Source organism: Antechinus flavipes, chromosome 4, assembly GCF_016432865.1.
Source record: "Antechinus flavipes isolate AdamAnt ecotype Samford, QLD, Australia chromosome 4, AdamAnt_v2, whole genome shotgun sequence".
Taxonomy (NCBI): domain Eukaryota; kingdom Metazoa; phylum Chordata; class Mammalia; order Dasyuromorphia; family Dasyuridae; genus Antechinus; species Antechinus flavipes.
Window position 1 is genome coordinate 351,326,245 of NC_067401.1, and position 23,527 is coordinate 351,349,771.

The 23,527-nt window shown below is 35.2% G+C and overlaps 1 protein-coding gene across 1 annotated transcript in view; it reads right to left on the reverse strand.

The window, feature by feature from the left end:
• Positions 1–23,527, reverse strand: part of PRKN (parkin RBR E3 ubiquitin protein ligase) — a 1,934,491-nt gene that overhangs the window by 26,683 nt on the left and 1,884,281 nt on the right. The window contains exon 10 of the mRNA XM_051998070.1: positions 15,396–15,479. Coding sequence (XP_051854030.1) covers positions 15,396–15,479 — 84 coding nt within the window. The remainder of the gene's footprint in view (positions 1–15,395; positions 15,480–23,527) is intronic.

The window sequence follows — 23,527 nt, forward strand, 5'->3', positions numbered from 1 at the left end:
TCATTTAAACTATAAAGGCACATTTGTATTTAGGGAAAGATTTCTCAGGTTTGTCCTTTGTCAGCAGATTCACAGGCTACATCATTGTATCACTGGAATCAATTAAATATGAGAAAGCACTTATTAAGTTGTAATATTTTATTCACTGACTCTGTATAGTAAAGTAGAATAAAGAAGTTGGCCTGCTTTCTAGGAAGCCAGATTCTAAGGAATATGACTTGTGATGGAAACATAGCTGTAGGCATGCCACAGAATTCATGGGAACAGTTTTATAGGTAGCATCTCAGGTCAGGGATGACACGTAACTTCTGAAAATTGTTGTATATGTGGCTAAAGACTCCTAGATAGCCTAGAAGCAGCACAAGGCCATTGTAGAAAAGGATAGAGTTACCCATGTGTCCTTTTCTTTTTTTTCCTTTTCTTTTATTGTAGCTTTTTATTTACAAGTTACATGCATGGGTAATTTTACAGCATTGACAATTGCCAAACCTTTTGTTCCATTTTCCCCTTCCTTCCCCCCCCCACTCTCTCCCAGATGGCAATACATGTTAAATATGTTAAAGTATAAATTAAATACAAAATAAGTATACATGTCCATACAGTTATTTGCTGTCCATGTGTCCTTTTCAAAGAGCTCTGATAACATTACGTGGTGCTGTCTCCACATGTGTAAATTGAATTTAAATGAGGCAAAGTTGCACAAAGTCATCAGTCTCATTTTATCTTCCAGAATCATCAAAGTCTAGTGATAGGAGAAAAGTCAGGATAACTGGCAGTGGCCTGAGATGTAGTGGATGACATTAATTCTTCAATGTCTGACCAAGTTGTAAGCATTTCATACCACCTTCAGCTGCCTTCAAGACTGTTGGAACAAATTATTCTCATCTGCTCATTTTGCTGCAGGGAGTCTTCACATGCTTGGAATAGACATTTCCCTAACTCACTGATGATTTTGATGCTGGTTGGCTACCTTCAATCCGTTTAACAAGTAGTTTATCAGGGTATGGCCACTGCACATGCTATAGCTTTTTACAGCCGCAATGAAAGTTGAGTGCTAGGTAGATACTAAAGGTAGATGAGCAGCCCTGACACCTTCTACAAAGAAAGTAGATACCAGAGACAAATTTTGCCTACTTTACAGCATTAACGAGGACCAACCCTGGTTTTAGAAAAGAGTACAACTTTGTAGAGGTGAAAAAAACCAGGAAGAATTTGGAGGGGCAGGCAGGTATGGTCTTTGGGTAGATTTCTGGTTGAGATCCTAAAAACCTGATAAGGAGAATATATAGAATCTAACAGATCAGGTCAGTTCTTCATGATGTATTCTAGAATTTGAGTAAAAAGAGAATCAGGGTGGAGGAGTCTGCTCTGAATAGGGGCTTATCATGAGTGTGCTCTAGCCAGCTTAAATAAGTAGATTGCTAATTTTTTAGTATGAGCATTTCCATCTTGAAAATCAGCAAATGCTTCAAATCAGGAATACATTTACTGTTTTGTTGATTGTATAGATTTAAGAAAGTGATGAAGAAAATGTTAATAATGCATATTAAACTAAAAAATGTGTCGTGTATTTTTTCTTCCTGGAGACCTAGTTAAACATTTATCAGCACAATCCTGGCCATACTGTAGAAATAATAATAATAGTAGCTTGCATTTCTATAGCACTTTGAGATCTGCAAAGTGTAATACACACATGTCCATACATACATGTGTAAGTATATAGTGTGCACACACGTGTATATATTACATATGTGTGTACACATATGTGTTTGTATAAACATACATATGTATACACACACCTCATTTAATTCTTATAACAACCTTGTGAGAGAGGTGCTACCTTATTTTCATTTAAAAAATGTGGGACCGGGACTGAGAGGTTAAGAATAACTTGGAGCTTTTTAAGTTTCTTTAAAATTTTTTTTAATTAAAGCTTTTTATTTTTCAAAACATATATGTGGACAATTCTTCAACATTAGCCCTTGCAAAACCTTGTGTTCCAATCTCTAACCGCCCCCCCCTCCCCCTCCCTGCCCTTGCTTTTTAAGTTTCTAAGACAAGATTTATCTTCTTGACTTCAAGTCTTGTTCTCTTTATTTTATCATGGTGTATCTCTCAGAAAGAAAGTGAGTCACAGTACAAAGGCATATACAGTCAACAAAACTTTACCGAGTTTTTCTCAAACTGTGTGTCTCTAGAGTGACAGTTAAGAGAAAGAAGAAAGTAGATTGAAAGGCAAGGAAGTATTTCTGATGGTAGAAGATTTATGTTTAAGGGGCAAATACAAGTTCTAGGAGAACTGGTATGAAAAGATCTCCAATTTCCCCCTAATTCTTCCCCTCTGTCCTCCTTTGTAATCTTCTATACCTACAATTCTTCATATTCTGACTTCTAAAAGAATTCTTTCCATGTATTATCTTTGCTTTGGAATTGTGCTGAGCACTTGTTCACTTGACATTTTTCCTTTGTGACTGAATAACAAGCTAAGAATGGTATACTTGCTCTTTATGAAGATTCTGCATAGTAATTAGATCCTATTTAGCTGTATGTACTACCTGTGATAAATACTTAACCAGAGTCTAATATTTAAGCATTGAATTTGCCCATTAAAGCCCAGTTCTGTTGATATAAAAAGATGACTCAGTAGAAATATTCCTAAATAACCAAGATGTTTAATCTTGCTGACGATTAGTGGATAGCTCTCAAACTATGAATTCTGATGCCTGGAGAAAATTATAATGTGGTTTAGGGCAGATTTTAGGACATGAGGACTGGTGGATAAAGAGACACAGATTCCATATGAAGGAACATAGAGAAAAGAGGCGTTATTTTCCACCTTTTAGATGGCTATTACACCTCATAGCTCCAACTTTGTGAAGTTGTATAAGTTGTGATGGAAAAATTCATCCTTGGAGTGGGGGAAGGTAGAAATTCCATGATTCATAATCAGCATAGAGTACTGGGGGAGAACATAGTTGTGAAGGCAGATGTCCCATCTCTGCCATTTATTAACTATAGGTGCGACACAACCTTTCTGAATCTTAGTTTTTTCATTTACAAAATGGAGAAAAGTGTGTTTTGCATCAATGCGAGTCCCAAGGTTGTGAGAGAAGAGTTACCTAAGAAATTTCACTATAGAAATATTAAATTCTTTTTATTCTTATTGCTTTTTTTCCTGTCTCCTCTTCCTTCAAATTGCCTAACGATGATAAAAATTTTATGGATGTCAATGGAAAAAACTGCAGAAACATCTTTAGAGGGGTTCTTAATCTGTCCAATTCTAGCAGTACTGTTCAAATAAATATAGGAAGCATTTAAAAAAAAATTCCCCAGGACTCATATAATTACTTTGTCTTCTTCAGTTTTCTCCTCAGTCAACCCTTCTCTCTCTAATATTTAATTTTTCCTTGCCTACTGGCTCCTCTCTTGTGGCTACAGACTTGTTGGGACCTTTTCATCCTTAAAAAAGCCTTTTATTTGATCCCACCATTTCCCCACTCTCATTCCACATTCCCGATCCCCTTCACAGCTCAACTCCTAAGGAAAAGATTTCTTCCCTGTTCCTTCCTCATTTCTTAACCCTTTGCACTTTGGTTTCCAAACTCATTAACCAATAGAAACTGCTCCATGCAGTTATATGAAAGAGCACAATTGTTCAGTAATTTGAACATTTTCTGGTATTGTTCTTCTTCAGGACTGAGATGTAAATTGAATTTCTTGAACATAACAAAAAGGGAGAAAAAGATTTCTAACAACCACAAGCTATGTTATCACTTTGCCACAATATACTTTAGACTTGAGTCTTCTTTCTCCCACAGGCTTTTTGCAAAGCCTGTGGAAGAATGTGCAACAGGCTTTTTTTTTTTTTTTTTTTTTTTTTGAAAGAGGCAATATTTTGTATGAAGTGTTCTTAGTCTATCAAATTACTAATTCCTAAGTCCTACTTGAGTCTGGATGATTGAATGATATCAGCTGATAATTGGGTGGAGAGAGGAAGTACAACAGGGGGATTTATGAATTATAGCACTCAAAAGATAACCCACACACAGTAGATGGAGGACCAACCCTAACGTCAGGAGAACCTGAGTTCAAATCAGCCTCAGACACTTAACACTTACTAGCTGTGCGACCCTGTGCAAGTCACTTAACTCTAATTGCCTAGCCAAAAACAAACAAAAACTTAAAAAAAAAAGATAACCCTCAGCCTTTCAGGGCTACTGCTTTAGCCCCAAGAGGACATTAAGTAGCCACACTCTGGGGACCCAGTTATCAATAAGAATTGGCGCACATATATATATATATATATATATATATATATATATATATATATCCATATATATAGATATAGATATAGATAGATATATAGATATATATAGATACATAGATATATAGATATAGATATAGATAGATATATAGATATATAGATATAGATATAGATATAGATATAGATATAGATATGGTGGCATATATTTGTTAAAATGAAGGGTTTTTTGTTTTTTTATTCTGGGATAGAATTTGGGAGTGGGAGAGAGGAGGAATGATAGTGATATTTCTCCCTCCCCAAAGAAAACATCATTAGAGGACATAAAAATGAGCAGAAAAAAAAGTTCAAAGGGACACATAGACAAATAGGACTTTTCTGAAATTAGCATAATAAAATGATCACAGATTAAAAAACTATATAAAATAGAAATTTATGTTTTATATATAATACTCTTTTCCCATTCTTCTTTGTAGTTGCTGTACGGATTATCTATACTATCTATGCTATACATATTATCTAAATATCATATTTGCTGAGAAAAAATGTGAGCCCTTACTTGAGTGAATGGAAATTTTCTTTCTTTTTTTTTTTCATTTATCCTCTTTCTCCTTTTCAAAAAACAAAACAAAACAAAAAAACCTATACTTCCCTGAAAGTACACTCACCTCCTCAAATTGCCATTTAATATCTCTCCTTTCATTGCTAAAATCCTGGGGGAAATTGTCTATATTTATTGCCTCTACTTATCAAGACATCCCACGCTCACTTCCCAAACTGGCTTCATTAAAATTTCTATTACAATTTCACTTTCCAAATATCCCAATTCTTCCTTAATTGCTAAATTAACTCTATATCTAAAGCTGACCCTAATTTTAATTTTAAATTTTATAGTTAGAATCTATCCTACCCATCATCCTTCAAGACTTAATTTGAGCCTTCTTTCTCCTCTACTTTCTCAATAATCTCATCACTTCACATTGAACTGTCATCTAAATGCAGATGATTATTGAATTCATTCATGCAATTTTAAATTCTCTTCAGAATTCTAATCCCACATAGCAAATTGCATGATGCACATTACTTGAATATCTTGGACTTCTCAAACTCAACACATCTCAAGTAGAATTCACCTTTTCTTAAAAATCATTTATCTTCTAACTTTACATATTTTGGTTGAAAATATTACAATCCTCCCAGTCCCCTGAATTTTAACTCAAAGTCATCCTAGAATCTTTCCCTTCCTTTGTTCCCCATATCCAATGTCAATTCCATTAAAATTTACACTTATTTTAATATTTAAATATAGTATTTTCTTGCTCTACTTTTAGAGTCACCATATTGCAGGCCTTCATTCCTTTTTACTTGTTCATTGTAATAGCCTCCCAGTTGGTTTACTTTCTAATCTGTACTCCATACAGATGTCAAAATGACTTTTTTAAAGTTTAGGTTCAATCATATTCTTCTTCTCAAAAACTCCCCATTGACTATTGCCATTAAAACAAAATACAAATTCCTGGAATTTATTGCCTGCTCAATCTGTCTTCATTTTACTTTAATTCTTCTAAAATACTTACATTCCAGACAAATTATAGTAACAACTGTTTCCCAAATTCTGCCTCCTGCCTCCAAGCATTTGTACAAGCCATTCTAATATTTGGAATACACTGTCTTCTCAATTCTGAATCTTGATCTAATGCTCAACTGAAGTGTCACTTACTCTATGAAGCCTTCCTTGATTTCTTCCAGTCAGTAGTCAAATCTTGTATTTATTTAACTGTATCTATGTTATATCCCTCAAACTCCTTGAGGACAAAGACAATTTTGCTTCTGTCTTTGAACACTTTATCGAGGACCTTGCACACAGTGGGAATTTAATAAATATTATTGAATCGAATTGAATTTGCAGAGTATCAGAGCATCATTTCAATCAACAGGTATCATCTCATTAAATAGATGGAACAGTGAATTCCAATGTGCTCATTTCAGTCTTTTTTCCTACCCTACTTCAGTGAGTCTATGTCTTTCCTGGGTCATAAAGCAAATTATGAAAAGAATGTCGTGTTTGGATGGGAAAGTGATGATGATGTGTTTGGAGGGAAAGGCATGATATGGGAGTGAGGGTAGTTTTTAAAAGGAGCTAAACGACTAGTATTAGAAATGGGGTACATTTCCTTTCCTCAATGACATGGCAAGAACCTATTTCAAGTTAGTAGAACAAAAGGAAAAGGACCTGAGATTGTCTAATGGAATAGTTTTGCTTGTTTAAAGAAATGTCCAGGATAGTGGATAAAGCACCAATCCCAGAGTCAGAAGGACCTTAGTTAAAATTCATCTTCAGACATTTATCCCTCTAAAAAATGAGGAAATAGTAACAAATGTCCATAATAACATACATAATACATATACTGTTTTCAATTTCCCATGATAGTCATATGTGTACAAGTATCATTCTACTCAAATAATAATAAAATAATAACTATCTCACAATAATTCCTTCTTAGGGCATATATACCATGGTTTTTTACCATGGGTTTTTAAAGAATATTTAAATGAAACACAAATTTAAGAAGGTCCAACCAAATTTGAAACCGTCTGCATACATACTCCAGGATTAGCCTCGATGAGTTTGTAGAGGCTCACATTTGGTGATTAACTTTTTAATTACAGAATCTCTTAAAAATCATCTAGAGTTCAAATGATCATAGATTTAGTGCAAAAAGGTACCAATATTTTGATTTAGTCCAACCTACCCTCTCATTTTACACATAATGGAATGAAGACCCAGAAAAGTTAGGTAGATTCCCCTGAGGTAACAAAAGTAGTAATTTATGGAGGCAGAATTTCAACTCAGGTCTTTTTACTCCAAATACGAGAACTTGGTCTGCTTTTCCTTGGTGGCTTGCTTAAAACCATGAACACAAGCAGAGTTATCACTGGAAACTAAAGGATTATAGCCTGCACAAGGAGAAGAAAATACAGGTGGTAAAACCATAGGATCTAGAAATGTTTAATAAAGATAATTGAGTCCCAGAGAAGTTGAATGATTTACCCATAGTATCACAGCTACGTTTTGGGAGAGCTAAAACTTGACCACATATCTTCTGAATACAAAATCAATGTTTCTATTACATTCTAACCTCCTATTACATTCTATCCTTCTCCTCTGTTCATTTAAAAATTATCAGTTATATATCTCTATTATTACTACCATATTATTACCACTACCACTATTACTCCTTTTGCTGCTGCTGTTATTACTACTACCCTACTACTACTAATCTACTACTATCACTATTATTACTACTACTACTTCTGGTTTTGTTTGGTTGTTTTTTGTTTTTTGCTGAGGTAATTGGGGTTAAGTAACTTGCCCAAGGCCACACAGCTAGTAAATACTAAGTGTCTGAAGCTGGAATTGAACTCAGGTCCTCCTGACTCCAGAGAGAGTGCTCTATTCCCCGTGCCATCTAGCTTTCCCTACTATTACTACTGCTTGCACTACTAATAACATCATTAGTACCAGCCTTACCACCACCAGTACTACTGCTTTACTCACCAGCTATTTCTGCTGCTACTGCTATTGTTCCTACTACTAATCCATTACTATCAGTATTACTACTACTGCCTGCTACCCATACTGTGACCCCTATACTATTGTTGCTGCTGCTATGACTACTTACTAATAGCTGTTATGGTTATAATTCATATTTATAGAGTACTTTATAGTTTGTAAAGTGTTTCTTGCAACTTACTTGTCGAGCCTGGACTAATCTAATTCTAGCCAAACTTAATGACTCTTTTCTTTCCATCTTTTTCCTTCTCCATGCCTCTGCTTATGTTATCTTTCATATACGGAATAAATAAGACTATTGTTTCCATTTAATGATATGTCTCTAATCTTTCAAGATTGAGTCACCAAAATCACCAGAAATCTTCTCCAGTTTGCTTTATGTGAAGTGGATCTCTCCCTGTTCAGATTTCCCTAAATACTTTGCAAGGTTTTCTTCTTTCTGCTTATCTCACCCTCCTTCAGAACATAGCTATTTAATTACATAACCTCTGCTACTCTCTCCAATTAGACTATAAGCCCCTTGGGAGCCAGGACTTTTGTTACATCTGTATTTATGTCCCCAGCACCTAACACAGTACTGTGCACATAATGGGCACTAATCCAATGTTTTTCAAATGAATGGATTGCCAAAGACAATCATAATCCCTTGAGCCATTATGTATATGAGTTTAGTTTCAATTTACTCATCTATTAAATTGAGAGAGGCACACTTTGTCCTTAGATCTGTAGGAGGATGAATCTATTTTATTTGGAATTATAAGAGCAAGTGTTTACTTATTAGAAAAAAACACAAGAAAGAATACATGCAAGGAATCAAACTGTGGGGATGAAAACTTACTGGCTAGAGCAAGTATAACCACATGGAATTGGACTCTTAGTCTGTGATGGATTGATCTTCTGTCACTGAATTCCCAGACTCCTTGCAGTTTCAACTTAAAGCTTGTCCAATTTTTTAAACCCATTTTAAACCAATTTCTTCGTTTGCTTTTTAAAAATTACAGCATTAATCACAAAGTGCATTAAGCTTTTGGTCAAATAGCCTAAGTGATGTGAAAAGCTGATTGGGTCCCAAGAGGAATGAGGTTTCCTTGCCTGGGCTCTGTGATATCAAAGAATTGAAATAGATCAGTATTAAAAGGGAGGACCAGGAGAGAGTAGTCAGGAATTACTAAAAGGGGGGAAGCCTTACAAGTGAACAGAATCGAAAGCAAAAAAAGAGAAGAGGGCTAATGAGGTGCTTTGTTAGTATGAGAAAGTTTCAGAACAGAAGGGGACATAGACAAGGCTCTGAGGTCCAGGGGAGGCTCTTATTTGTTGACAAGCCTGTTGTAGTACTTTTCCTTTAAAGAGCTCAGTTGAATGAAGATGTGCCCCCATAGCTACAGAGATCACCCATCTAAAAGTGGCTTAGAGGAGGGCTTCTTAAACTTTTTCCATTCACTATTCATTTTTGCCTGAGAAATTTTTATGTGACCCCTAGGATATAGGTGTATAATCAGGTATACAATAACATAGATACATATTACTGATAATAAATCATAAGTTTGTATTCCCCAATTCAGTTACAACACCTCATATGGGGTCACAATCCACAAATTAAGAAACTGGGGGGGCTCTTAGAGGGAATATAAAATATCCCAAATCCTGGGTCCTCTTACTAACTTACATTAGATCTCCTAAGGTTAGAATTAATTTGATAAAGCTGATTTCCTGCTTTTTCATTCCCTAGTCTCAAGGGATACTACTGCTTGAAATATGGAACCCATGGCAAATTAACTTTATGGAATTGCCTTGAGAGGAAATGACAGGAAAAAAAAAAGACAAATGATTCCCCTTTTCTCTCAGGAGATAGTCACCCAGAAAGGCCTCCAGTACCTAGGGTTGTTCAGACAGAATTAGAAGCAGATCCTATAAACCTGTAGCCAGAAAATCTAGGTTGAGGAAAACATTGTGTTTGGAAGCCCCAACTCCAATTCTCTCCTTTGTCAAACCTTCCTTAACTAACTAACCAAGGTTGAAATCAAAACTCTCCCTTCTCTCAATTCTCTAGCACATAGTGCGCTGTTGATTTATTACATAATCTGTTTTAAACAAGGTTTTTCTTCATCTCTATAACATATAAGGCTGATTAAAAAAAATCAGTCTTAATCCCCTATTTATTACCTCCCAGATTTAAATATAAAATCCTTTGTTTGGCTTTCAAAAGTCCTTCATGATCTGATTCCTCCCCACCTTTTTAGTCTTCTTATACCCAACTCCAGGCCATGTACTCTCTTATCTAGGGACACTGGTGTCCAGGTATTCTTTCAGTACAACTCAGACAGTTTTCACTGGCTGTCCTCCAATGCCAGGAATTTTTTCTCTTCTCCTTTCCATCTTTCAGCTTCCATGGCTCCCTTTAAGCCATAGCTGAAATCTTACCTTCTGCAAGAAACTTTTTCCAGCTGTCTTTAATCTTGATACATTTCCTCAGGGCTGGCAGCTAATAGTTCAGTGGATAGAATGTCAACCTTAAAGTTAAGGCTCATCTTTCTGAGTGCAAATCTGGCTTAGGGCACTTACTAGTTATGTGACCCGGGGTAGTCACTTAATCCTGTTTGCCTCAGTTTCCCCATCTGTAAAATGAGGTGGAGAAGGGAGTAGAAAACCACTCTAATGTCTTTACCATGAAAATCCCAAGTGGAGATCTTATGGAGGATCAGACAGGACTGAATAACAACAATCCTCAGAGATCTCTCCCAGTTTTTCCTGTTTGTATCTAGTTTGTACATTGTTGTATGTATCTTGTTTCCCTGATTAGATTGGGAACTTTTTTTTCCTCTTTGTATCCTCAAAATTTAGCACAGTAACTGACTGACAAAAAGGAGGCACTAAATAAATGGTAAATGACCTACTGATTAGATTTTCACATGGCTATATAATCCTGGACCAACAATAATAATGGAGCACGAGGTTTCAAACTTCTCAGGATCTAAGAATCCATAGACATCACATATCACTACTCAACAACATCATGTTGAGCAAAGACAAAATGAATACAAGTAGCTATGAAAATGATAATTCAGTCTGATACCTCATGATTTATTAATAGCCAAAGCTGAGAGGCCCATATATACTGTAAAAAATTTCAGTATGTTAGTATTAGATAAACACATTCCCTAAAAGGTCTGTTTTAAGAGCAATTTCTTTGACAGGTAATTCCTAAAATAATTCAAATATAAAATTTTTGGAGTCTGTATGACCATTTCAGCATGCATTTCTGCATGACTAATCTGCATAACTAAATGGCATTAATTTGGTCATTTTAAAGGCTGAATTCATGCAGTCAACAGCAGTGAACAAGTTTTACTCCTTTTATATGTGTCACGGAAAGGGCTATATAGATAGTCTAATTCAACTCCGTCTTTGCAAAAGGGAAAAGAGGGAGCTCTCAATGAGAATTTGCTTGCTTAAAAATTAATAAAAAAGTTTCATGTCTTTCCTCCTACAACGTGGCTATAATGTTTCATGATTTCATGATTTGCATGATTTCATATATAAAATGGGATAAAATGGGATTTCTTTCCTTCTCAGTGGGTGAGGGAGAGAAGTAAAAGAAGGGACAGAATTTGAAGTTGAAAATAAAAACTTAAAATAAAATAAAATATTTTGAATTAAATATTTAAATTAAATTAAATAAATATTTAAAAAATAAATAATTAGGAAGGGAAGTAGAATGGAATAAACATTTATATATAGTGCCAAGCACTGTGAGAAGTGCTTAACAAATATTTTTTCAATTTATCTCATTTAATTTACAAATAATTTATAATAATTAGATCTACAAGTAATAGATATATTTATAACTCTTAAAATTAGTTACTGAAATTTATTCTCTGAAAATTTTGATGATAATATGTCCTCATATTTATATTCAAACTTCTTACACAGTTCAAAATGGATCCCTGACTCTGTGAGTCTGCTGTCCTTAAAAAAAAAAAGTCTTTAATGTCCCTATTGTTTTTCAACAATTTCCTCCAACTTCACCTCCTCCAAGAAAACCCTCACTTATTATACAAAGAAACAAACCCCAAAACATTTAAAGAAAATAAACCAACTTATCAGACACAGCTTATGGTTTATGTAACTTTTTGCTTCTATACCAAGAATAGGGAACAAAGATGTTTCATCATCTTCCTGTTGATCTCAAGGCTAAGTAAGCTTAAGCATGGGTGATCAGGGGAACTCATGATTTGCAAATGGCTTAGGGTACACACACATTTTAGTTCTTGGTTGAGTTGATAAAATCAATTCTTAATTGGTTTCCAGTGATTGGGGAGTTTCCATGAAGATGACTAGTGACTGAGCATTAGGACAGGGATAGATTCTTGAGGGAAAAGTTCTTTATTTTAAAAAATAGCTGTGAAAACTCCACTTCTTCTTTGAGGGGCCCCTTTTCTTCTGGTGACTTCTAGAAGGTTAGGTGGCAAGTATAGGGGTATGGGAGTTAGGAGGACAGCCCACAGATTTTCTTCTCTCTTTCCCACTCCCCTCCTCCAACAGCATAGATGCATTGGTGAGCTGAATCCTTAGATACGAATCTTCTGCTATTTAATTTCCTTCTCTAAGAATAGGATAGCAACTAGAGATGCTAAGAAATGGTTATTTCCAGTTTTGCTGCCTACCTCATGAGTACAAAAGATATTTAGTTCTTAAACCAGGTATAATCTACCTTTGGGAGCTGATTTCTATAAAACAAACTTCTTGGAGGAGAAGACTGCTCACTGCTAAGAGCATCCTGCAGTCCAGCTAGCCAGGAAGTGCATCTTACAAGTTGTTCTGCCGTGTAGATCCTAGGTAAATGTGAACTATTTGTTGAGCAATCCCACAGAGTTGTCTTTACCTTCCAAGGGAAGTATAATGAGCACAATGGGCAATTTGAGATGTTTTATGTTTTCTGTACTTAATTCATGCCTGTGAGTCTTTTGCATCCTAAGTATTTCCTGTGGTGCAGGAACCAGGGATTTCCTTGATCATCACTGTTACATATTCTATTAATCTGAATTCTGATGTCTCAATGTTTTCTTTCATATCATTGCATGGATTATATGAATGGGTCTCTTGGTTCTGCTTTTTTTTTTTTTTAATGGTCTGCATTAGTTCACATGTTTTCCCAGGTCTCTCTATTTCTTGTACATGTCATTTATTTCTTTCTTTTTTTTAAATAGCATTTTATTTTTCCAATCACATATAAAGATAGCTTTCATCATTCATTTTTGAAGATTTTGAGTTCCAAATTTTTCCTTTCCTCTTTTAACTCTCCCCTCCTCAAGCCAGTAAGCAATTTAATACATGTGCAATTACTTAAAAATCTTTGAAACATATTTCCTATATGTCATTTCTTACAGTACAACTCTTTTCCATTACCTTCATATGCCATGTAAATTCTAAGCTCAATTAATATTGCACTGAGATTCTGGGGACAATTTGTATAAAAGATGGTCTCTTTCTCTTTGAACTCCTTTAAAGTATATGATTAGGAGTAGTATTATTGAGATAAGTGTAATTGCTTTTTTTTGAATGATTCCAAATAATTTCCCATAATGCTCAAGTTTCTCCTCCTTTTCCTCCTCCTCTTCCTCCTCCTTCATCTTTCTACTCCTTTTTTCTTCCTCCTCCTCCTCCTCCTTTCTTTTCATCCCCCTTTTTGTCTTCATTATTTTTTTCTTCATTTTCTTCTCCTTTGTCTTCCTCTTTATCTTCTTTTTAGAACATTTTTCTTCCTGTAATTATATAGGTATCTTTTGATCTTAAGATGAGGGGAAGAAGAGGAGAAAGGTTGAATCTGACATTCAGAACTATTAATAAAAAAAAAAAAAAAGAAGAGGATGTTTTCCCTCTTCGGTTTTTAAGATAACAAATGTTTTCCAGCAGAGGGAGTTTAAGTATGCCTTTCATGAATGAAGCATGCTGGCTGAAAATTTTTGGCATGAATGTGACCCATTTGTCATGAAAAGCCTTCTGAAAACAGTAACAGCAGCACTAGGAAATTACAGATGTCTTTTGAAGTCCTGAGTGATTTCTGTACCAGACTTTGGTAGGGAACTTGATGAATCAGAAATCCACTGGACTTGTGATATTTAATTTCACAGAAAGCTACAGGATAGGGCCCCTAGAAGCCAACTTTCTTGACCCTAATAGTGGAAGTCTCAGGTTTGTAAGCAGTTGTTTGTAAGTTGCTTCCTGGATCCTTTATCCTTGATAGATATATGGCCAATTTTCTTAGTATGAACTTTGTTTTGGAAACTTTCTTCTCTTCTTATTTAGATTAAAGATAATGGCAGACGGTTCTAAAGTTGAAGTACTGTGGTTATGTGGCTACAACTATATCAACCTCCTCAATTTACAGAAGAAAAACATGAGGCCCAAAGAAGGTTAAGAATTTTGTTTGAGGAGTTCACAGAGCTAAGATTTAAACTAAGATGCTCTGACTACAAATTTAAACTTTTTCTTATATCAAGTTGGGTATACTTAAGAAAAATCTTTTGCCATAATTAAAAATAATTAGGAAATGTAAATGTATTTTCAGTTCCATAAGTCTTGCTTTTTATAATGAGTTTCAATCAACACTTTCATTATCTAAAAGTATTAATCAAGATAAGAAGAAGATTTTTGTTTAATAAACTAATAAGTGCAATTTATAAATTTCTCAAGTATTCATCCTTTTTACAGACTTTCTCTGTCATTCACAAGCATGAATAATTTTTGTCTTGGAGTCTAAGGAAAGGATATTCTTATGAAACTGGAACCAGAGTTTAAATTACTTTAGTTCAGTGAGTCTCATACTAGTTCTCTTTTCTTCCTCTACTCCACCATTCTCTTCCCCTCTACAGACTTCTGCCCCATCTCCTAGTGTCCAATAGTCCTTTTCCCTGTGCTTCCCAAACAAATAAAATTCTGTAAGTTGTCATATATATATATATATATGAGATTCTGGTGTAACTTCTTGCCAATGCTGGAATGATTCCTGGGGAAGACCACCCAAGGAGGAAGAGACCAATACAAGCCATTCATGTAGCTTCTAATTGTTCCTAACCACCCTCAAACAATTATTTTGGAGTCCAATATCCATGATTTGCTAACGCTCCTACTACAGTTTGCCAGGCTTTTGAAGCCTGCTTGAGAATACTGATATAAGATAATCCTCTTTCTCAGAACAGTAATCTAACCAACATTACTATTCCTGGAAATCACATATCAATTAATTGCCCAGAACTCCAATCACCATCTCAATGACCTCTAATATCCAAAATACTTCCCTCTAGCTATCATTCTTTTTTCTGTGTGTTTTTCCTTTATTAAAATGTAAAATATTTGAGGTAGGGACTCTGCTGCTTGCCTGTATCTGTTTCAGAGCTTGGTACTTAGAGTAAGTACTTAAGTACCTAAATACTTAATAACTAAACAAGTCCTAAATCCCTAAACAATTAAATACTAACTACTCAATACAAATACAATACTTAATAAATTCTAAGGACTTAATAATGCTTTTAAATTTTTTCATTCATTCATTTAGTATACCTGGGCTGATGATCCTGAGGCTTCAAAGAAGGTGCTGCATTCCCCTTCATGGTACTCTTCTTTACAATCACGGCAGAAGACAAACTGAAATATAATATATACCTTTATTAGAGATATGCTTGTTGTTTGTCTTGGATTATAAGAGTTGTTAACTTATTGTCCCTCTGCTACCTACCACAATGGATACTCTTCTAGACACTCTGTTAGATATAAGACACTAATGTAACTCTTCTAGATACTATTTTATTCCAGATTTATTCTTTGCCACTGGAGCCAAATTTACTCTAGTAAACTGACTTGGGTTCAAATCTCATCTCTGCCATTTGTCTCCCCATGTAACCTTAGACAAATCTCTCAGTCTATTTTGGTCTTAGTTTCCTCACCTACAAAATGGAAAGTCTGGACTATATGCCCCCTTGGTTCTTTACTAGTTCTGGATCTATGATTCTAGGATTCTAAGTAAACTATAGCTATATTTTGTTGTTGTTCAATTATTTTTTCAGTCACATCTGACTGTTCATGACCCCATTTGGGATTTTCTTGGTAAAGGTATTGAAGTGTTTTGTCATTTCCTTCTCCGGCTCATCTGAACAATGAGGAAACTGAGGCAAACAGGGTTAATGACTTGTCTGGGGTCACTTAGCTAAGAGATATAAGAGACAGAATTTGAAGCCCAGACTTCCTGATTCCAGGGCCAGTTTTCTAGTGACATTGCTACATGGTCAAGCATAAATAAGTGGAAAATAAGCAAAGATCAAGAGGTCACTTGACCAAAGTTTACTGGCTAGTTAGGGGCAGAGCTGGGACAATGATCACATCTGACAAAGATTCTCATATTAAGGGGGATTTGGATCTCTCTGAGAAGCATTTTATTAGCTGGGCTGCAAGACAAGGTTACTATATTGTTTGTCTTAGTTAATGTGATTTTGTTAAGAGTTTAATACTAGGGTATAAGAGTGAGGAGTTATATCTTGAAATACCTGTGATATTAAAATCAAAGGCATCTTAAAATTGTCTTAAAAAAAAAGAAAGAATTTGAAAACAAAACAAAAACAGAAATAAAATAAACATAACACTAGCTTGCTCATCTGTGGAAAGAATAAACATATATACATGTGCACTAGGATTTTTTCTCTTGCCACACAATAAGAATTATTATTATGATTATAATAGCTAGCATTTAGATAGTATCTTCCATGAACTAGCCACTATGCTTAATGCTTTACAAATATTATTTCAATTCAATACAATTTTATGAAGTATCTACTATATGCCAGGAAGTATACTAAGTGCTGGGAATACAAAAAGAGGCAAAAAATAGACCCTATTTTCAAAGAGCTTGCAATCTAGTAGAGATCCTCCCAATAACCAACATGAATATATTTTTGTACTTCCCCAAATCACAGCCTCTTGGAGCTGGAAATGATTGAATACCTGAAATGCAGTCATAAAGCTTTTGAGACTCAGAGACTCCCTTGGGATCTTATTATTCCACTCATGGATAGTTTTAATTGTTAGGAAGTTTTCCCTTAAATCAAGCCCAATTTTCCTCTCTGCAACCCAAACATTCTTGCTAGTTTTCAATGTAATCCTTTCATATGAAAGGCCTTCAAATATTCAGACAGCTAGAATGTGCCTTCCTTGTCCAGTTCAAACACTCCTCGTGTCATTAACTGATCCCTGCTCAGGAATGATCTCAAGGCTCAGAAACTCTTCTGTTTATGAGTGTTCTTCCTTTTAAGGTAATGGCTTGAACTGAACACATCGCTCCAGATGTGGTCACCCTTAGTTTCTTACTTCTTAAAAGTCAGATTCGAAAATCCATCCAGTCTCTCTGTGTACTAAGCACAGAGAAGAGAGATAAGATTTTGTTCTGGAGGCAAATGCCACTTTAGCAGCCATAGAAAATCAATGGGGGCAGTACACTCCAAGACAGAGTGGGGCTCTGCCATTGTGTGGCCTAAGGCAATTCAATTAATCTCTCTGGCCTTCACTTTCCTCAGTTATATATATACATAAAAAGGTTGGACTAAATGATTCATGTCTGGAATATATTTTCTTCCCTTCCTCTCCTTAGAATCCCCCTGCTTCATTCGGGGCTTAGTCCATGATAAACTGTCCATGAACCATTTAGTTGTGGATGCTTCCTCCCTCCTCAGACCAGCAAATATTTGTGCACATGTTGTACATCCCTCAGGAAGAACAGAAGCTCTCTGAAAACAGGGCCTTTTTATTTTGTTTTGTATCTATAGCCTAAGGACTTAGCACATTTAATTAATTATTATTGAATGGAATTGGATCAAATAATCAACAAGCATTTATTGATAGTAATAACTACTTATTATTTACTAGGCATGAGGCACTGTGTTAAACATGGGAAATACAAAGGCAAAAATCCTTGACCTCAAGGAGTTTACATTCTAACAAGAGATAATGTTACCATGTACAAGTATATCAATAATACAGGCAAAATCATTACAAGGCCGTTTGGGGATAGCGTGTGATAGCAGGGATGGGGAGGAGTGTGAATTGGGGAAGGCTTCAAATTAAAAGCGGTATCTTCTAGCTTTAATATTTAATATTTATATTTGTGTATTCTCAGGTGTAAAATGGGGATAACAGCACTAACCTCAGAGGGTTAATGTGAGGACCAGTTAGACAGGCAATCAATAATCATTTATTAAGTCATGATAAGTGGCATAGTAAACAAAAGTGCTGGACTTGGAGAAATGAAGAATGGACTTCAAATCCAGTCTCATATACTGAATCATGATAGCTAGACTTTATGTAGTGCCTCTTATGTGCCAGGTACTGTGCTAAGTACTTCACAAATCCTTACAACAGCCTTCGGAGATAGGTACTATCCCCATTTTACAACTGAGGGAACTGAAGCAAACACAGATTAAATGATTTGCCCAGAAAATATCTGAGTTGGATTGAATTTAGGTCTTCCTCACAGCCTGAAATCCAACAGGCCATGTGACTTTGAGCAAGTCATTTAACCTGTTTGATTCAGTTTCCTCCTATGTAAAATGGTGATAATAATAATAGCACTTACCTTCCAGAAGTGTTATAAAGATCCAATGAGATAACTTATTTTTGCTCTGCAAACTTGAAACCAAATGTTATATAAATGTTATTGATGATGATTTTCATTATTGTTATTGTTGTTATTTTATTACATTCCAGGCATTATGCTAAGAATTTGGAATACAAAGAAAGACAAAAACTGTCTTGATTTCAAGGAGTTCTCATTCAAATGGGAAACACAGACATAGAGAAATTATCTCCTTCCTTTCCCCTCTCTTTCTCCCTCTCCTCCTTCCTCTTCCTCCCTCCCTCCCCCTCCCCTACCCCTTTCCTCTTTCCCTCTCTCTTTTTGTCTCTCCCTCTCTCCTTTTTCTTCTTCTCTCTCCCTCCCTTCCTTCTTCCCTTTCTCTGCCTCCCTTCCTCCCCCTCCCCACTCCTCCTCTTTTTCCTTCTCCCTCTCTCCCTCCTTCTCTGTCTCTCTATCTCTGTCTTTGTCTTTGTTTCTCTATGTCTCTCTCTCTTGCTTCACAAACACACATATACCACTTTATAAAGTTATAAAGAATGGTATTTCTTTTTCTTTGATTGTTTGTTTTTTAACTTGGTCAGATCTGAGTCCTAGTGAGGAAATACTATTAATGCACTTGTTCTACAATTTATAGTCTTGGAAATTTGCCTGGGAGTACTGAAAGATTAAGTGATTGTCCAGTGTTACCCAGAGAGTTTATGTCACAGATGGGACTTAAAATTTCTTCTGACACTGGGTTTAGTCCTTATCTACAAAGTTTCACTACCTGTGATAGAAATATTAGCTATTATTATCATTATTGTTCCACATTGTCTTTCCTTTTGACATTTAATGGAGTTAGATTTTGCCATATTTCAAGGGATATAAAGATTTAGATTGTGAAATTGCGATTTCACACCCTCATCTCCACCCCCTTCCCCACACACCATCACTACCAGGCCACTGTGATCTCTGGCCACTTTCTTCCCTGAGCCTTCTGTCTGAGCCCCTGTACAAGCTGCCACTTTCCTGAGTAGCTAAGTTCTAGGTAAATCCCTTGAAGGCATTCTAGATACGAACCTCACAGATAATGTGTGAGCTTCTACAAAGCCTTCATCAGGCTTTCATATACCATCATCTTTTTAATGAATGTGGACAGTATATTTCAAACCATCGAGAATAACTCTGTAGGTGATTTCACACCGCTGCTTTCGATGGAAGCAAGTCTGATCTGTTGATATGACAGAGAAAACTCTTCACATCTTATTAGCTAGTGGATGAGATATAAAATCAGTTTCATGGTAGAAGAACACTCTGGAGGTTGATCAGTTTGTCAGAATAAATAGGCCTTCCCTGACACAAATACATTAAATTTCCTTTTGTACTAGTACTATGGAGAATGGACTATAAGGAAATAACACAAAAGGATGTGACACCCTAGCAAAATTATAGCCACAGTACCTAGCACATAGTAAGTGCCTAATCAATTCTTCCTTCTTCTATTTTTTATTCATCCATCTTTTTACCTGTTGCTTAACTGATCAATCAATTTATTGATCATCTGGTCTATCTCTCTGAAGCTCCAACAGTCAAACTGTTATTGTAACTCTATAGTTAAGCTATTTTAGCGACTTAACATTAACCTATTTATTATTTTACCTTCTACAAAAAAATTATCTATTACAACTGAGATTGCAAACTTATTAAAACTGAGTTAATTCATTTAGTACACATTTTTAAATTAAAGAGCCCCATGTTGTTTTATGAATATACCAATTTTAACAGTAGTAGGACATAATTATCTTAATTTACAATCATATAAAGGTGAAGGTCTAATGACTTGATCAAGTTATTACTAATTTTCTTTTTTTTTTTATTATAACTTTTTATTGACAGAACCCATGCCAGGGTAATTTTTTTACAGCATTATCCCTTGCACTCACTTCTGTTCCGACCTTTCCCCTCCTTCTCTTCACCCCCTCCCCCAGATGGCAAGCAGTCCTATACATGTTAAATGTGGCACAATATAGTTATTACTAATTTTCAAGCAGTATTCACATTTTATAGGCAGCTAGATGGCATAGTAGATAGAGCACTGGGCTTGGAATCAGGAATCTTCATGGGTTCAAATGTGGCCTCAGACACATACTAGCTGTGTGACCTTGAGCAAGTCCCTTAATTCTATTTGCCTCAGTTTTCTCATCTATAAAATGAGCTGGAGAAGGGAATAGAAAACCACTCTAGTGTCTTTGCCATGAAAATTCTAAAATGAGTCAGAGAGTCAGAATCAACTTACTAACAACTAACTTACTAACATATTTCATCATCATTATGTTTTATGAATCTGCTTTTAGGGCTAATGAAAACTTTGAATTAGTTAAACTTAAATAATACAAATGACATGAGTGCTATATACTAAACCCATATTTCACTTTTTTTCCCCCCAACCTTTTCTCCTGTGTTTCAGGGTTAGATTTCAAAAGTTTCTGAGTGAGAACCTCCCCCCTCACAACCCATCAACAGATACACAATATCTGTACACACCAGCTATGCAGTACTCTGAATGTAAAGTCTTTAATGGAAATCGATCCCATCTATAACTTGACCACATTGTATATGAATTAAAAACTGAATTTATGTCTATAAATATAAAAAAATTCTTAGTGAATTTAGCAAGTAGGACCATATGTGGAGTTGTGTTATAAAAGGTAATCTTTTTTGAATGTAGAACTGGAAGGGACATTTAATCCAATCCCTTTATTTTGCCAATGGGGAAACTGAGCCCCAGAGAACCTGTGACATGTCCAGAAACATGTGACAAGGCCATTTGGATGCAGGATTTGAAGCGGGATCCTTTGACTCCACATCTCATGTTCCTTTCAACACCCTTAAATTAGACTCTGTGTATTGGAGATGTTTATCATTATGTGAAAATATTGAATGAAATGAGTCCTTGCTAAGTGGTGGAAACCTGATGCAATTCCTACTTTAATGGGCATATTTAGGACAGAAAGGAATGTTGACACTAAATTCTTGTTCATATTAACTATCATCAGCAATAGCATTATGTCAGGAAATTCATGGAAACCATTTATATGATGTGTGTGCCCAGTATAGGGACCTTGAATATAAAAAGGCTTGAAAACTGCTTGTTAAATTAAATGAGCTTGTATTCACAAGTGAGATTTGCTTTGTGCCATCTAAAACTTCACCAATCTGTTCAGATGACTAATTATAGCTTCTATTTATTTATTTAGCTTGTGACTAATATTTTTCTTTTTTAATTAAATTTTTTTATTATAAAATTAATAATTGCTAACAATTTGCCAAACAATGGTTTGGGAAAACAGACAATAAACAAACACGAACATCTCAATAAACAGAGATAAATAGAAGTGATGACTGTATATGAAACTTATGTTTCTGTTTTGAAACCGTCTAAGTGTATATTAAATTTAACATGATAGTAGTAAAACTGCTCTGCTTGCTTGTGTTCCTTTGTGTTCCTTTTTTAAAAAAAATTCTTTCTACTTTCTTCTGGATTTTTTAAAAGATGTTTCCAATTCCAGCCTCTATCTTGTCCTCCAATAGAAACTTTCGTTTATAACTAAGAAGTCTAAGAAAACCAAACGAATGAGCACATTTGAAAATATATGAAAATGTATGCCTTATTCTGTATTTCAAGTCCATTTCTTCTTTGCCAGGAGGTGGGAAACAAATATCATCATAATTTTCTGAAGTTGTGATAGTCAATGCATTTAGCAGAGTTCTGAAGTCTTCAAAATTTGTTTTCTTTACATTATTATAATCAAAATGTAAATTGTAATCCTGGTTTTGTTCTTTTCACTCTGCATCAGTTCATACAAGCCTTCTGATGTCTGATATCTATGACAACTTTGAAATGCTTTAAATAAATGACTAAATTTGATATTTCAAACAACCATGTCAAGTGAATAATTCAGGGATTTTTATTTTTTACAGACAGGGAACTAAGATCCAGATCCATGATTTACTTAAGGTCACATGGCTAGTGACCTGCCAAAGTTATTACATGAATTCAATTTTTCTGACTCAAAAACCAATGCTATTTCTGCTATTTTGTATTATGTCTCTTGTTCATTTAATATTGCCCAGAAAGGGTATTTTTATTGGAATGAATGAATAAAGTCTTTATTAAATACATACTATAAGTGATGAGGATGCAGATCAAAGAGACAGTCCCTCAGTAATACATTGTTGATGGAGTTTTGAACTGATCCAACCATTCTAGAAAGCAATTTGGAACTCTTCCCAAAGGGCTATCAAGCTGTGCAAACACTTTGATCCAGAAGTATCCCAAAGTGATCATAAAAAAGGGAAAGGGACCCACATGTGCAAAAATGTCTGTAGCAGCCTTTTTTGTGATTAGCAAGGAACTGGAAACTGAATGGATGGGAATGACTGAATAAATTTGGTACATGAATGTTATAGAATATTTTTGTTCTGTAAGAAATGACCAGCAGGATGATTTCAGAAAGACCTGCAGAGACTTACATGAACTGATGCTTCTTGAAGTGAGTAGAATCAAGAGAACATTGTACACAGCAATAACAAGATTATGTGATAATTAACTGTGATAGACTTGGCTCTTTTCAGCAATAGACTTGAGATGGAGAGAGCCATCTACATCCAGAAAAAGGACTATTGGGACTAAATATGGACCACAATAGAGTATTTTCACTTTTTTTGTTGTTGCTTGTTTGCTTTTTGTTTTCTTTCTCATTTTTTCCCTTTTTGATCTGATTTTTCTTGTGCAGCATGATAAATGTGGAAATATACACAGAAGAATTGCTTATGTTTAACCTATACTGGATTGCTTATTGTCTGGGGGATGAGGGTATGGGGAAGAGAGGGAGAAAATTTTGGAACATAAGGTTTTGCAATGGTGAATGTTGAAAACTATCTTTGCATGCATTTTGAAAATAAAAAGCTATTATTTAAAAAAATAAATATCCAACTAAACAAACAACTTCTCCCTCTCCCCTCCCCCAAGAGACAGTCCCTGATCTTAAGGAATTTACATTTTAGTGAGGGAGATAATACCTGTGGGGGGAGG